We start from the raw sequence: 15,951 nt of genomic DNA, 5'->3' as shown, positions 1-15,951 counted from the left end.
AGCTTTTTTTTTTTAGTTTGCTATTGCTTACAAGAGGTTTACTCCTCTTGAATGTCTCAAGCAAAATACTAAAATAAAACAATGAAGCCTAACCACGTGAGGAGAAAGGTTGGTGAAGCCGTGGAGGCAGCAGGGACCTGTCAGGGCCGAAGTGCTGGCTGCGGCTACTCCTTGGCACCTCCAGCTCCAGGCAGGGAGCACGTGGACTGGGCAAACCTGCCTGCAGGAAAAACAAACGTACCTCTCAGGTTTTACGTTTTAAATCAACTGGAGGCAAGAGAGGCACCCTTCCACCGTGGACCTCGCTCTCCATTTGACCGCAACGTGCCTGCCTTTAAAATCCCTTTAAATAGGAGGCTCTGGGTGCTAAAACCCAAAATAACATCCTGCCAGCTGTGTGCCTACCACAGTTTTGTCACTGCTGCAATGCTGGGCATGCTTTATGTAGCTAATGCCCTCACCATACCATGAGGTCAGTTTAGGGGTACATTTCAGGGGGATTTTAAGGTTTTTTTGCCACTGTTATGTTCCTGTTTTAACTCAGAAGCCTCACTAGTTCTAGTATCTGATGCCCGGGATTTTACACTTCTCATTGGAGTGACTTCCTCATTTCTCACAGCCGTGGCAGGTTTGAGGCGATTCAGGGCCCACTGCCACGGCAGCCAGGCAGCCCGCGCGCCCCGCTGCCATAGCAACGAGCCGCGGCGCATTGTGGGTCGGTCCCGCGGCCGCCCACGTGACGCGCGGTAGATCACGTGACGGTCGCTCACGTGACGGCGGCAGCGATGGCGGAGGAGGAGCGGGCGCTGTTGGGCTCCGCCGGCGGCGATGGTGGCGGCGGCGGCGGTTCTCCGGGCTCGCCCCGTGCCCTGCCTGCCGTCTGCGATCCACGGCGCTTGCCGCACCGCCTCCTTGTGCTCGCGCTCATGTGCTTCCTGGGCTTCGGTGGGTGGCGGCGGGCGGGGGTGCTGGGTTTCAGGCGGCAACGGTGGGGGGCCGGGGACAGAGCTCTGAGGCGTCCCCTTCTCCTTGCAGGCAGCTACTTCTGCTACGACAACCCGGCGGCACTGCAGACGCAGGTTCAACGGGTGAGTAGCTGCCTGGGGCGGGAACGGGGTTACGGAGGCTAGGGAAGTACGGGCAGTGGCCCGGCCAGAAAGTGTACTTGTTTCGAAGTACTTGGATACTTATTCTGTCTCTCTGTAATTACCGTAGGAGTAATTACTTTCTTTAATCCCCCCCTTCTTTATGTAGGATATGATGGTGAACACAGCTCAGTTCATGGCACTCTATGCCTGGTATTCCTGGCCCAATGTGGTTCTTTGCTTCTTTGGAGGTTTTCTGATAGACAGAGTTTTTGGAATACGGTAAGTGTGATGTTAGCGTCACTTATGGTCAACGGATGGTAGACTTAAAGTGCATGTGAAGTGTAGGCTTTATAATACAAAGTTTTTTTCAACTTATAATAAGCTTTTTCAAATTTTTTTTCACATGATCTAGGAATTTCCACTGGTATAAATGAGCCTCCTTCCCTTTATGGCTTAAATAAAGTGGCTTCAAAAATGCCAGTCTGTACTACCTTTTTTAAGGAAGCTGTCAAGCTGTAGCATTTATTACGGAGACCTTTTATTGCATATCAACCTCCCCTTGTTTCCTTGCTATAGGTCTAACCTAGTGTTTTGTAGGAAAAAAAGATTCTAGCTATGCATTAAGTGATTTTATTTTTCTTACAGGTTGGGCACTATAATATTTAGTGTCTTTGTTTGTGTCGGGCAGGTAAGTGCAAACGAGAGGGTGAAGGATGATATGTGTCTGAAGCTTCTCTACTAGGGGTGGGGAAAAAAGCCTGAATGGCTTCTTGCATAGTAGTGTGTGTTTCAGATGGGAGTGGGCAGGTGAAGAGAACTGAAATGGGAGAACGCTGAATTTTATTGGGGTAGTTGGGAACAGATGGGGTAACTGGTAACAGAGGACCTTGAAAGATGAGCGAAATAAGAATGTGAAGGAACCAAATGTTTTCTCCATTTAATGTGAAACTACTATGTAGGTGTATTTGGATAGGGTATGATGATAAAGGTGAAGCATGACTTGAGCCTCTAGAGGTGTTTTCTGAGTGCAGTTTCAGGGTGGGCCAGGTTGGATATTGTGTAGCCAGCAGGATGATGAATAAGGCAGAGGGAGCAAAGGCAAAAAGCTAGGAGTAGGAAGTGGGTGTGAAGTATTTCTGCAGGTCTGGGAAGGGAAAAGCATTTTTGTTTCTCTTTTGAGATGGTTCTAGTTTGTTCAATACTTCAAATATAAAACTATAATTTTTCCTTAAATGTTTTTTTGGCAGGTAATTTTTGCTTTGGGAGCACTACTTAATACTTTCTGGGTGATGGACATGGGCAGATTCATATTTGGGTAAGTTTAGAAGAGTATAGTATGTGCTCTGTGAGGTAAGGACCGTCTTTCTGTGTCCTAGAAAACTGCTACCGTGTTTACACTCGGAGACAAAATTGTTGGATTTTGAGGTATCTATGAAGTTGAGGCATGCAAGATCTTCAATCGCATTCTCGGTCTAACTAAAATTAGAAAGCAAAAAAATGGGACTTTGCAGGTTTTATTGAACTCAGAAATTATGAAACTACCCAAATAAAGAAATCAGTAAGCTGATAAAACTTAGTCCTCCTTTTCTCTTAAATCTTACTTTCCTGAGTAAAAGGAATTCTTAGCAACAACAAATACAACAGCGTTCCTATGGTGGCAAAAAATGAGAGCAAATGTCAGAAGAAATACCTCCAAGTTGTAAATGTGCCACAGCATAAAAATGTTAGAAAATCTGACCAACTGTACTGGGGGGTGGGCAGATGACTCCATTGAATTCTGATTCCAGGTAAGATGCCTACTTCTGGTTTCATTTGGGTCAGGATCTATACCACTTGGTTCTTTAATGCGGAAGAGAAATGAGAAGCTGTTGCCCATTGATTTAATTTCTGTAAATGATCGAAGGCAATTATAATCGCTCCTAGACTATTTAAGATACCTTTTAATTATTCTTAAGACACTACAGTTCTCTTTTGAATCGTCTTTAAGACTTCTATTGCCTTGTATATATTCATTAGATCTACCTGTACGCAGATACATTTCTCTGAAATACTGTCATCTTGGTATTGCCAGCAACTGATGGACTGCTTCCTTGTTGCTTTGCATGTTGCAATTAACGTGTTTTCTTTTGTGCCTTCCTTCTTTTTTAGAATAGGTGGAGAGTCCTTAGCGGTGGCACAAAACACATACGCAGTCAGTTGGTTTAAAGGCAAGGAGTTAAATCTTGTGTTTGGATTACAACTAAGCATGGCCAGAATTGTAAGTGTAAAACTGTATAGCTTTAATTCATAGACTTTAAGGTGTGTGGCTTGCCTTGGCGATGAGACAGGTGGAAAACAGCATTTCTAATGCTCCCTAGGGTGTCTTAGTTAAAAATGGATGTGAAATTTAAAATGTTAAAAATTTGTGGTAAATAGGCAAAGTATACACAAGGAAATGGATTAAGAAGATTTCTTAGAACCTGTCAAACTACTAAAGAAGCCTGGTGGTGTTATTAGTGTAGATTACTAGGTGGGACAGTCACAGTGCTGCATTTCATCAGACTAATTGATTCTTGGCATGTCATAAAATGTTGGCTTAACTGAGTGTAGCTTGTGGTTCGGGGACTAAGTGCAGGCTCTGATGAATGAGTTGGGATGGCTGCTTTAAGAAACTCCTATCCTTATCTGCTATTGTAAGATGTTTTTGTCCCTGTTACTGGTTCTGATAGGAACTGTGACTGCATCTCAGCTGTGCCATTTTGGTTTGAGATAATCACTTAAACTGCTGCTAGAGGTGGGTTTATGCTAACATACCAGCCTGTGAATGAAGAGAGTGGAGATGTGCCTCTCCAGTTAGGGGTCCTCTTCAGCAGCCTGTGGTATCTTAAACCACTGCAGGTATTTGCCTTGGTAAAAGAGAGTTAGCTAGTCACAGCTGGGCCTGGGTTGATGTTCATGCTGTTGCTGATTAGCAGTTGCCTCATCTCAGCTGAACTGTAAAACTGTCTGTTGTTAGCCTTGGGATTGCAGCCATGGATCCCTTCTCTAGGGGGATAAGGGGGAAAAAAAAAGTGCTTCTTCCTGATGCCTCCCAGGTGGGAATCCTGTTTGCTTTAACATGTGGTATTAAATTCAACTCAGTTTATAAGCCAATGCAGTGTATGACTGTAGGTTTTATGGCACTCCTAATGTCTCCATTTAAACACTGTTAGAGTTGTATAAAATTTCAGTTTGTGACAGTATATTATTGTTGCAATGGTTAATTTATTACAAACACTGACCAAAGCAGCAGGGAATAATTTTATCATTGTTGCTGGTGGTTTATGTTCCCTGTGTAGCATCTTACCTGTTTGTTTTAAACACTGTTCAATAAGCAGTCTGCCTAATGTTCCTTTTGAATTCATATAATTGTGAAATATGTTATTCTTCACGAGTCTGTTCTGCCTAGGGGAGCACAGTGAACATGAATATCATGGGATGGATATACTCTAGAGTTCGAGATCTTCTGGGGTATACTGGTCCCAGTACTCTCGGGTTAACTCTCATGATAGGTCAGTAATATTTTTAATTGATGTCACCTGCTATTTTAGGATTCTGAATTTGAACAGCATGCATACATGTTAATGACTTCTTACTAACTCGAAAGGAGGACAAATATATTTGAGACTAGGAAGAGCAATTCAAATACTGTTTGTATCAATAATATTCTTATGCAGAGTGTATGATTACTGCATCTGATAAAATGTTGTGTGATTTTTTTGTGGTTGCCAAATTCAAGTTTGTGTCTTATGGAGACGAAACATTTAAGATGCTTTGAGTAAAGGACAAACTTGAATTTTCTGAAAGGTATCGTGTCAAAGCTTGTGTGTAGTTGTCTAATGTGTAAAAGTGAAATTTCAACTACCTTTGGATGTGTGTTCCTTTCCTTCAGCGCCATGGGTGTTGGTAACAAGGCCCAGGCTTTGTTTCTGTTATTACAAGGTACAGTTAAGGAGCTTGGCTGTGCTGAGTGGGAGGGGTGGTAATGTTTTAAATAAAATAAATGAAGGTACATGAAGCTACTCTAGTTCAAGGCAGATGTCTCATGCGGCAGGCTTCAGTATTTACACCTTACTCTTGAGTTGTCAAGCTATTGAGTCTTATACCTAAGACAAGCTGTTGTTAAACTTAGTTTGTATTAGATATGTAAAGGTATGCTACACTAGTTGTGCTTAAAAGCCAAATTACTGCTTGAGTCAACAATTAAACATGTCGCATTGCCTTCTTGCAGGTGGCATAACATGTCTCTTTTCACTGACCTGTGCATTAATCCTTGCTTATCTGGACAAGAGAGCAGAGAAGCTCCTTTGTAAAGAGCAAGGGAAAACGGGTGAGTGGTGTGGCTGAACCTGCCTTGGGCTTCGTTCTTTCATTCTGGAACAGACCCTTCCAGTTACTCTGTGCACTGTGCAGGTTTGCATTTTATGTAATCCAGTGGCTGCTGCTTAACATCTTTTTCACAGTTATAGCTGTAATCATAATTTTTAGTTCACTTTTATATCAGTAGGAAGTTTTGCAGTTTTAAACACCTGTTTGCCAGCAGATGCACCGTCATCTGCTTTATTTATAAAGCATGTGGAGAGCCTTCCAGTTCACACCAATTTGATCGGTGCCATTGCCACTGGTACTTTGTTTTGTTGGAATTTGGTCTTATTTCCTTTAATAGGTGTGCAAAAACATGCAGCTCTTCTCCATCATGTGTGGTGTTTTGAGTTTTCTGTGTGGGAGAATTTAAACCAATTAAAAATAAACTAAATTTGATATCCAAGTAAGAGCATGTAACATGAGGCTTCAGACATGAATTTTACTAGCTGATTAAACATTTCCTTGAAAAAGTGGTTTGTATTTAATCCTCCTGCATAAGACTTTCAGAAGCTTTAGAGAACTTGTACATCCAGCTTAATGTAGGAGAGACCATTTGTTCTTGATTTTGGCACTGTTGATTTAGGACTTGTATATTCTTAACCGACTCTCACTGTGTAAACTTTAAACAAGAGAGTAGATAGTGGCAGGAATGTATGCTTTAGTAGTGACTTGTGATCACCTTAATGTTTGTTCAGTGTGGTTGAATTTCAGATATGCTTATGCTGACTGAAACAATATTGTCTCTTGCCCCACTCCAGGTGAGGTGATTAAGCTAACTGATGTGAAGGACTTCTCTTTGTCCTTGTGGCTTATATTTGTAATCTGTGTCTGTTACTATGCAGCGATTTTTCCTTTCATTGGACTTGGAAAGTAAGTCTCTCACTTATGTAGCTATTCCCCGTGAATTTGGCTAACATTTAAATTAGCTACTTACAAAGGGAGAGGTTCAGGCTAATATTTAAGAATCCCAGATGGCTACAGAACCACTGGTCTCCCAGCAAGTCTGTGCTGTGGGTTGTCATTTCTTCTGTGGCATTGTTTGCTATACTTGTGGTACAAATTAACACAACTCTTAGTTTCCTTACCTGCTGAGCTTTGTTGGAAATACCATTGCTTAACATAGGCTGAGTTGTCAGAACTCAAAAGCATAATGCATGCTCCGTTTCCTGATTAAAACTTGATACAGATTTAAAGCATGGCGTGAGTTTTGGTGTGGAAAGCTGTGGACAGCTGTCATGTAGAATTCCTTCCATACTCATAAGCTATTGACTGAGTGTGAGGTGGGGGCTTAAATGTAGTTACAACTTTGGACTGAAGTTCTCTTACTGTGCTGACTTTGGTATATATTGTTTCAACTTGAAGCATTCATATGTAGGTTTCCCTTTTGAACCACGTGGCTTGATCTAATAGCTCAGTCAAATGGGTTTTGAATATACTTGGAATTGGAAACAGATCTCTTGAGCTCAATGCATGTTTTGTGTTGAGTGAGATGGAAAAGTCTGAGATGACTTGGAGAGGCCTTACAGTCAGCAATGTAGATGCCTATTTTTTGCTTGTGCATGTATTCTAAAAATTCTTACTTTGGTCTCTTACAGTATGCTCATTGCTAATGTCTCAGTATTGGATTACATGTTGGTTATGTACTTGGGCTGTTTTCCCCAAAGTGTAATTTGAATAGTCTTTAGGCAAAAATTTGTAGAGTCTGATAATAAGCTCCTAAATGCATTATAAATGAGGATCTGTGGTGGGATGTTTGTGTCAAACCTATATAGCTGTATTTAAAAGTTTCCTGTAAACTAGGTTGTTGTGTCTTTACTTTGTCTAGCTTAATTTTTCTTTCATGTCATACAAGTGTGCATTTTTCTAAATCTGTTGGTTTTTTTAGGGTTTTCTTTATTGAGAAATTCAAATTCTCATCTGAAGAAGCAAGTGCAATTAACAGGTATATTGTGGTTGATTTAAGAAGTGCTACTTGTTAAATGTTGATTTAACAATGTGCTACTGCTGTGTTCTAGGGGGTGTATGTATCTTTGGGCTTTCACCATGTGGGAGGAAGTTTGGGATCTACTGTTGCAGGTGGTGACTTGCATTTAAGTGGACAGATAGATTTCACATGGCCCAAGGAATAATTGGGAGGTGTGGGTATTTGTTTAAATAAAAATGTCTTAGATGTTCACATTGAGGAATCAGAAAGAAAAGGCTCTGTCTGAAGGGTATTATTTTGGTATTTGGTGATTCCCTTCTGAGTGATAGAAATAGCGGCACTAAGTTAACTAAATTTTCCTAGTTTGAAGATGAATTTGTGATGTAGCAAAAAAACAAAAAAAACCCCCACCACCACCAAAACAGTTGGTGGTATATGATTCCAAGAGCTCAGAGTATGTCACCACTTCCTTGGATGTTGAATGTTTTCGTGTCCTCAGACCTTTTGGGAATTTTGAGTTCTGGAGGGTTTTTTTGTGTGGTTTTTCTTATGGCCTCACAGGTAACAAGGGAATATGGTGTTTTGTCTGGAGACACTTGTATTGTGTAACACCTAAAGCTGCCCATGGCTAGCTGGTGTTCAGTTCTCTTATTTTTATTCTTTTGTAGTATTGTGTATATCATATCAGCACCCATGTCCCCAGTCTTTGGACTCCTGGTGGATAAACTTGGAAAGAATATCATCTGGGTTTTATGTGCTGTAATAACTACGCTTGCTTCTCATATTATGTTGGCTTTTACCTTCTGGAACCCCTGGATAGCAATGGTAACTAATTCTCTGAGACTTATAGCTAAATATGATAAAATAAGAAATAGAGTTGATGATGAATTACTCTGCATAAGTTGCCACTGTGTTCTGACTGTTTAGGTAGTCCTCAAAACCTATTTTCATATCCCTGACTTTAAGAAGGATATACTATGTGAAACTGAGTTTAAAACTAAAGATGGTGAAAAAGCCAAGAATGCATAATACAGGCAAAACTAACGTGAGCTATCTGCAGTCTAAAGACAACACTTCAGGCTTTGGTGTTTCGTGAAGGGAGACAGTAGTTATGCATGTGTGTTTTGAGGTGGAAAAGATTGACTGCTGTCTGTAGCAGTAATTCTATAGTTGTTTAGTGCAAAAGGGTGTTCAGCTTCTTAGGAAGGATGGGATCAGACCGGAGGGCTGGATGGAGTAGCAATTCCTTATCCCTTCAGAGAAGGCCTTAAATTCATCGCAGTATACGTGGTTCAATGATGCTCTGTTGCAGAGGTCTGCTCTCATGCTTCATGGACACTCCTTACACTGGCTTTACTAGATTACTGTGCTAGGTGCTTGCTTTTCTCCTAAAACTTGTTCTTTTGGTGTAGTTCTGAAGCTTATTACTATCATATAATTTAAACCACTTTCAATGATTTTAAACTGTCTCTAATGTGCTCTATTGGATAGTGGTAAACCTCAATAAAAATCTTTGTTATTGATTTCCCCTTCCTAGGGCAGATTTCCTGAGAAATTGGTTTTGAACTAAGGTTTACAGGCTTAAATGTGGTGCTCACCAGTATATCAGGGTTAAAAATAGGGTCCTTGTTTTTCAGGTATTTTTCTAGTGAGTTGCAGCATTGATCTTTTCCTCTGGGTATTCATTTCAGGCTCTTTACTTAATGCTAATTAAATAGGGTTTAGGTTGTGGGTCACTCCTGGAAGAAGTTCTCTCTCCTTCTAGATGTGCATATTTATTTAGAACAGCATTGCAGAAAGTGTTACTTGAGCTCTTTTTTCTTCCTCTTTTGGGAGAAGAGGAAAACCAATATATTCATTTATTAGAACTTTACAGCAAAAATGCATTTTATCTAACATCTGTTTACGTGTTCTTATTTATTTCACCAGTGTTTGCTAGGAGTGGCCTACTCATTGCTTGCCTGTGCCCTGTGGCCCATGGTGGCCTTTGTTGTTCCAGAACACCAGCTGGGAACTGCTTATGGCTTGTAAGTACTTAGATCTGTCTGCTTATGCTGCTCTATAGTGACCATGTCCTGATACTTTTGAACCACTGAATATCAAGCAGTTCTAACACGTTAATGGTTCATAATTCCTCCAAGTTCAGTCTAGCAGGAAGTCTTGTGTAGTTTCAGGATGTACGTGTGTGGTAGAGCACATGGTTGTGGCAGATGCACAGAAACTGCTGCAAAAATGTGGAGTCATGACTCTATCATATGTCGTAACAAATGGGGAGAAGTTAATCTCATTGTTTGTTCCGTGCCACTAATGACGTTCTCTTTAAAAATAAATTTCTACACAGTGGTAATCCTTTGTTTATATGTTAGTATGCAGTCTATCCAGAATCTCGGTCTGGCAATTATTGCTATAGCAGCTGGGATGATTCTGGACACAAGAGGATACTTGTTTCTTGAAGTCTTCTTCAGTGCTTGTGTTTGCTGTAAGTATTAAAAACATTGAAAATGGATTCTGTATATTCAGGAAGTTTTATTAGGCTTTTTTCTTAATATTTCCTATAAAACTGTAATAACTTTTCTTATAGTTAGAGGTTTCAACTGGGGCAATGTTGAAAGTAACTCAAACCTAGTGAAGTGTTTTGTGGTTTTCTTGAAGGGCTTTAGTGTGAGTAGTTTCAGTGTTTCAGAAAAAAATGAAGAGTGAGTAAAAGGGTAGGTGAATGATACTCTTGAAGGCTATGTTTATGAAGGTTGTTATTAATATAACTAGAACTAAAATAACCTTTTCTGAATTAGCATGCTACTTATGAGCATAGTGGAGTTTTCAAAAGCAATGAAGAGATGCTGCTGGCAAAAATCTCCCCTCAATTACAACTATCGTGAAAAATCTTAGTTGTTGCTTGGTTGTATGTTAAAGCTGTTCTTCTGTCATTGTTGTAAATTTATTGTCAGCTAAAACTGTTCCCTTTTTTTTTTTAGTGTCACTAATAGCTGTAGTCATGCTGTATTTTGTGAATCACCTCACAGGTAAGTAAGTGTTTTCAGCTTCTCTTGATATTTGTTTTTATCATAATTCTTGAAGTTATCAAGCTGAACTGTTTACAGGTGGTGTTGTACAGTCCTGTCAGGTGCTATAGCTCATGGCTTTGGTACCAGGAGCATCTCTCGATGAGACCTGTCCTTGTAACATCATCTTTGTAGATGCTGTGGTGTATAATTCCCTGAGCCTTGCCGTGATGTTAAATCTCATCAGCAGGGCAGTGGTACCTATCCCTTCAGCTGACTTGAACAAATGTGTAGGATATTCTGCAGCTCTTTCTAAACTGCGTATCAAACTTGACTGTATATGTATCTGCAAATATAAAAACTTAATCTGTAGACTTTCCTTCAAATAGCCGTGTTCTTTCTCAATTGTTTTTTTGAAGCAGTAACTACTGAAAGATCTGGAAGGGGTATTAACCTGTTTCTTTCAAAGTTGCTTTCTCTTTCTTTAGTTTTATGGGGTATTATGGTGAGTGGTAGAGAAACTTCATTGTCATTCAATAGAAAACTGGATCAGGCTTGAGAGCTTAGTTTGGGCCCTGATTTTTGCTTGCTCAGATGATTATGAACACATTGCTTTTTACCTCAGTTTCTACTTTTGTAAAATTACTCCATTGATTTCTTTTGTCAAGGGCTCTGAGAACTTCTGTAGTGAGGTATGATATCAAAGATATAATACAAAAAGACCAATTTTGAAAGTTTCAAAGTGTATATTACTTCTGTTGCAGGTGGTGATCTCAACTGGTCTGCAAAGAAAAGGGAAAAACTGCAAAAAGTAGCTGCAACTGAGTAAGTACAAAGAACAATAAGAACAGTGTCCTTATGAAATGTTTAACCTGAAGTAGTTAAATAGATTACTGTCTGAAGTCAGTGTCTTTTGTAGGTCTGCCATTTGTATTGAATGTTATTTTCTTTCTTACCAGTTAGTAGTAGGATTTCATATTCCTGCCTCCTGTGAACGAATAATTAGAGGAAGTAGCAATTAACCAGGTGTCCTTTCCTGGCACTCTTCCTTGCCATTTTTCTTCATTTCAGTGGCCTTCCAACTGAGTGGAACTGAAGGGTATTTAAAAAATGTTCTATCGCTTATTTAAAAATGTGCTTCATTTATATGGTGTGTACCTGACCCAGTCAGTGCCAAATGTAACCTGGGTTTAATGTCAGGTAATGCATAGACCAATTTTTTTAAAGTGTCACTAAAAGCTAGAACTCTCTTCAGAAGAAACTGCACTCCAGTCACTTCCCCTTCAGTTTCAGCTTGCTCCTCTTGCTATCTTATTTAGAAGTCTTAAATCAACTTGTCTCTGAAAACCATGGCTTGAGTCTAAATTCCAGCGCTAATGTGAAACTCAGTTTGTGGTCAGATCTGTGTCATAAATGTTACTGATTACAGTGAAAAGTTTCCATTTTTAGAAAGAAAATGGGGCAGGGGTATTTCGATGAAGTGGAATCCACTTCCTTTAAAAGGCAATGGAGCATGTGAGGTGGGCTTAGGGCAGAAATTGTTGAAATAAGCAAGTTTTGACAGTTCATCCAATTAAGCAAATTTCATTCTGTGGGAGACTTGTATGTCCTGCTTTCCTCTCTACAGAAAATAAGGACAGTGACACTCTTCAGAATAGTAACTTAAAAAATTCTCTTCCTTGGTCTTCACAAAACATTGGTGACATGTTAAGGGTCCATTGCTGTGCATAGCCCTAACAGCTGGAATCAGGTACTCTTGCTTTTTAAGAGTGTTGTTTGAACAAACATGAAGGTATTGGTCACCTTCTGTTGGGATATCCCCTGGGCACTGGATTTATCCCCTTTGCACAGTGGAAAGTTTACTTGCTTTTTTGTTTGCTATCTGAGAATCCTAAATGAGGGGTAAAGCTCTCAGTGGATATTGAATGCTGTACAAGGGAGTGAAGCACTGGGTTAGTCTTACAACTTCCAAAATAATTGCCTTGTATTGGGGGAAGAGGAGAGGAGAAAGCATTATATGGCAAAATCCATTAAGAGGTGTCACCTTAAAGGCAAAACAAAAGACCCTTCCACTCCAACTCCTCCATTATCTACTTAATTGTCTAGAAAAACTGGTTTTTTTTTTAAGTAGACATAATGTAAAGTCTGTCCAACAGACTGAGTTTGGGCAGCTTAGTTTCTGTCCTGATGACCTTGTTGAAGATGCTTCTTCTAGTAGTGTCGTAGCACCCAAAAATTGTTACCTTTTCCTAGTTCTAATTAGTGCTGTGAGGATTAAAAACAAGTGCATTGGAGAATGTAATGTCAATGGGGATGAAGTCTTGGTTAATGATTTTTTTTTTAAATGTATTTAAAACAAGTGTTTAATTTGCTTAAGGGTAGAACCAAGTCTAAGAAATCTGAGGTTCTGCTCTTCTGATTTGAATTTGATTGTGATTTGAATGTGATTGAGAACTGTTGGAGAGGGCACAGTATATGCATTTTGTGACTCTAGTCATAGTTTAACATTTGTCATGTGAAAGAGTAATTCAATATGCAGCTACGTCACAGCTTTCAAGACATCTGTAGAATTCAAGCTGCTTGTATGTGAACAACACAGAATTATTTTTCTTTTGAAATGCTTTCTGTTCTGACCTAATTCAGCTCAGTGAGTCTCTTCAGATTTTGAAGTCCATTTGCCTATAATGTTGTTGGAATTCTTTACTTTTTAATAGGTAACTACATTTCACCTGTAGATACTGTACACCTCACAGCTTATATATAAATTTGTTCCAGATAAATACTTTGCTAACAAGACATCTCTTATAAATGGACTTTATGGATTTCTCAAAAACTAGACTTGTAGCTGTCCATATGGTGATACTTACGTTGGTCTTGAGAAAAACAAAAACACCTGTCAACAAGGTCTAGCCAGGTGACTTATGGTGGGGTGCAACATGGTTTTGATTCTTGTCCTAATCTGTGGGCTTGTTACACATCAGGAAAGCTCAAGGAAACCAAAACCTCACCAGACCTGGTGAGCATGCTAGCTTAGTTGTGATGAGTATCATCCCTGAGCCAAAAGGTCACAGCCAGTTTTTAATAGAAATGCAACAAAAAACACATTGTACCCAGGAGCAAAGGAATTCTGTGTCCAAATAGACTGCTTTTCAGTCTGCCTGGCCCATGTGGAACGTGTGTAACACTTCCAGTATTTACTGTGAAAGATGGCTTTGTATTAGTGTATGCTGTGGGATATAGTGTCTTAGAACAATATTTTCAGTAATTTTTATTACAATGTTTTTTGCAGAAAAGAAATTTGAATAGCAAATATCATCCAGAAGTGGGGAGCATTTGATCAGCATCATGTCAACTTGAAGAATTAGTGGTGTTTAGTTTGGTGGTCAGCACTGGACAGTAGTTCTTTGGAAAAGAAACTAACATGCTGGGGATTTTACAGTAAATGGCTAAATTTTATGCTTTGTAACCAGTATTAACTAATGCCAAATCATCTCTTAGTTTGAACACAATGGGTTTACAGCGTTTTACACTGTTGAAGGTCTGTCATTGGAGAGGGTACTCTGCAACCCAAGACAAACACGTTCGTCTTAGATGACACTTTATACTAGTCTTTATCTTATGTGCAGCCACTACCATTTTCGTGGGTGTGGAGATTTTTTTAACGTAGTGGCATTTTATGTTCTGTAATAAGGCTCATTGCCTTACAGAGCTTAGAAACGGGTCACTTACTACCTTTGTCACTGTCTTAATGCAAACCACTGTCTTAAGCTAAGTATATTTAGAGCTCTGTTCGGTCCTCTTTCTCTTTAAGACTTATGTGGAAAATGAGCAACAATGCCGTGGTCAAATATTGACTCTTTTGTAGGAGATTGCTATTAATTCTGAAAGACTGCTGAGCAGTATTTTATTTGCATTTTTGACAATTGATTCTTTTTGTATTGTAATCTTTATTTTAAGGAGTGAAAGCTTGTTTAATAAAGAGAGTAAAAATTGTTACAAAAGCTCACTGAGCATGTTGTAATCTGTAAAAACCAAAAGGTTTCTCTTTCTACTGAAGTCTTACAATCTAAATAAAAGGAAACTGCAGAAAACAGCCTCTTTCTTTCTTTACACTGAGTGAGTAATCCATACGCATCTCTTAGTCTCTTTTAATCTGATATCCAGTATTCATCTATAAACATTGCAAGCTTTTTCTGATTATTAAAAATAGAACTGCATACAGAAGATGAAGTTGCTTGGGTTTGCACTCCTCAGTGCAAATATCTTAAACCAATTTTCTTTTCCAGAGTGGAAGAACAAGAGAGACTCAGACGTCAAAATGAAGATGACTTGGCTAAATTACGGCCAAAAGCTGATGACTTCAGTTTAAGGAATAAATACCTCTCCAAACTAGGTGCTCAGAAGTTAGTAACAAAGTAGGGGTTTTCATAATGAAGAATAGAACAATGAGATGTTTATTTTAAGAACTTGGCTTATTGTTTCAAATAGCCAGCAAATCAACCTCTGATTAAAATGCTAAATGCATGCCTGTTCTCAGAAATGAAGTCTCACCAATGGTAATTAAAAATCTAATGAAGAAAACTAATCAGTGGCGGACCAAGTAAGTCGAGGAGCAGGCTTACTATGATGCATGATTCTTTTTATTTTTTTGCAGCTACCAGATAATTACTTTTCCTATTTATCGACAATGGTACACAGAAGTCTGTGGAAACAGCATCTTGCCCCACTTGCAAAAGTGGATATACATTGAAGTTCCTGGTACACAGAACTTTGTTTCCAAGTACTGACAACTACCGCAGCAAAAGCAGAGTGATGCACCATACTTTTCTGCAAGCATAGATCCTGTTTTTAAAATACTTGGCTTAAGCTCCCCCTCCGCACCGTGGGTAAATAACACAGATACCAATGAAGGACCATCTGGCTGTCTATTTGAACCCATGAGCTATGTACTACACCCTCCTTTCTAAAATACTCAGTGAGTAGCTTGAGTCAATAGCCAAGACTTGATCTCTTCAACAATATCTGAAATGTGAAAGCTTTGTTTCAGTAATCAAACTGCTGTGAAATGAGCCTTGATATGTAGGTATGGGTTATTTAGCCTCTCAAGTTGGACAACGTGGTGACTGTGTTGGAAATGGTCCGTTTCATTTTTCTTACGGAAAAATGTAAGGAAGGACTACTTTTTTTACTTCGGTCCAAGCAAATATTTCAGAGGAAACCAAACCATACAATTTCAGTGTTACAGTTCAAAAAGTGCTAGCCCTGGAATTTAATACCAGGTCACAGGCCTAGCAATAAACCTCATGTAAGTCCTGATTAATGTGAAAATTGATGTATTTTTAAGAGGTTGCGACTAAAAATGATGAAGAGTTAAATGCAACAACTGAAGCTTGGCATTCAGTGGAAAAATGTTGTTCAGTTTCATAATGAAACTTAATGCTTTCCCATAACTTCAGTGGAAGACTTGTTGCTGAATAGCTAGTTCCTACTAACTCCTGCAGAGTACATTTTTCTTTGTTTTTGTTATTCATAAAGGCTGGCTTACATAATTGGA

The 15,951-nt window shown here is 39.4% G+C and overlaps 1 protein-coding gene across 4 annotated transcripts; it reads left to right on the top strand.

The window, feature by feature from the left end:
* The first annotated feature begins 785 nt into the window (after positions 1-785).
* On the top strand, positions 786-15,133 carry MFSD1 (major facilitator superfamily domain containing 1). 4 transcript variants are annotated; one of them, XM_076341456.1, is made up of 17 exons: positions 786-945; positions 1,036-1,088; positions 1,255-1,367; positions 1,734-1,776; positions 2,336-2,403; positions 3,237-3,345; positions 4,516-4,618; positions 5,338-5,436; positions 6,230-6,341; positions 7,357-7,413; positions 8,064-8,220; positions 9,325-9,422; positions 9,762-9,874; positions 10,371-10,418; positions 11,162-11,222; positions 14,684-14,790; positions 15,052-15,133. In XM_076341456.1, the coding sequence occupies exons 1-17, from the start codon at positions 786-788 to the stop codon at positions 15,060-15,062; spliced, it is 1,512 nt and encodes a 503-aa protein (XP_076197571.1). In that variant the 3' UTR covers positions 15,063-15,133. The 4 variants fall into 4 exon arrangements, with proteins under 4 accessions (XP_076197571.1, XP_076197570.1, XP_076197572.1 ...); XM_076341455.1 differs by lacking the exon at positions 15,052-15,133 and having other exon boundaries at positions 14,684-15,026; XM_076341457.1 differs by lacking the exons at positions 14,684-14,790; positions 15,052-15,133 and adding an exon at positions 13,687-14,490.
* The last annotated feature ends 818 nt before the right edge of the window (positions 15,134-15,951 follow it).

The sequence above is a fragment of the Aptenodytes patagonicus genome, chromosome 6 (genome assembly GCF_965638725.1).
Source record: "Aptenodytes patagonicus chromosome 6, bAptPat1.pri.cur, whole genome shotgun sequence".
NCBI classification, from domain to species: Eukaryota; Metazoa; Chordata; class Aves; order Sphenisciformes; family Spheniscidae; genus Aptenodytes; species Aptenodytes patagonicus.
This window is presented reverse-complemented; position numbering and strand designations above follow the sequence as displayed.

What these genes read in the sequence shown, in the direction of transcription:
- MFSD1 (XM_076341455.1), top strand. Translation starts at nt 786, where the DNA reads ATGGCGGAGGAGGAGCGGGCGCTGTTGGGCTCCGCCGGCGGCGATGGT. An exon ending in TGCAGACGCAGGTTCAACGG is followed by an intron (nt 1,089 to 1,254) that starts GTGAGTAGCTGC and finishes TTCTTTATGTAG; the next exon opens with GATATGATGGTGAACACAGC. An exon ending in CGGGTTAACTCTCATGATAG is followed by an intron (nt 4,619 to 5,337) that starts GTCAGTAATATT and finishes GCCTTCTTGCAG; the next exon opens with GTGGCATAACATGTCTCTTT.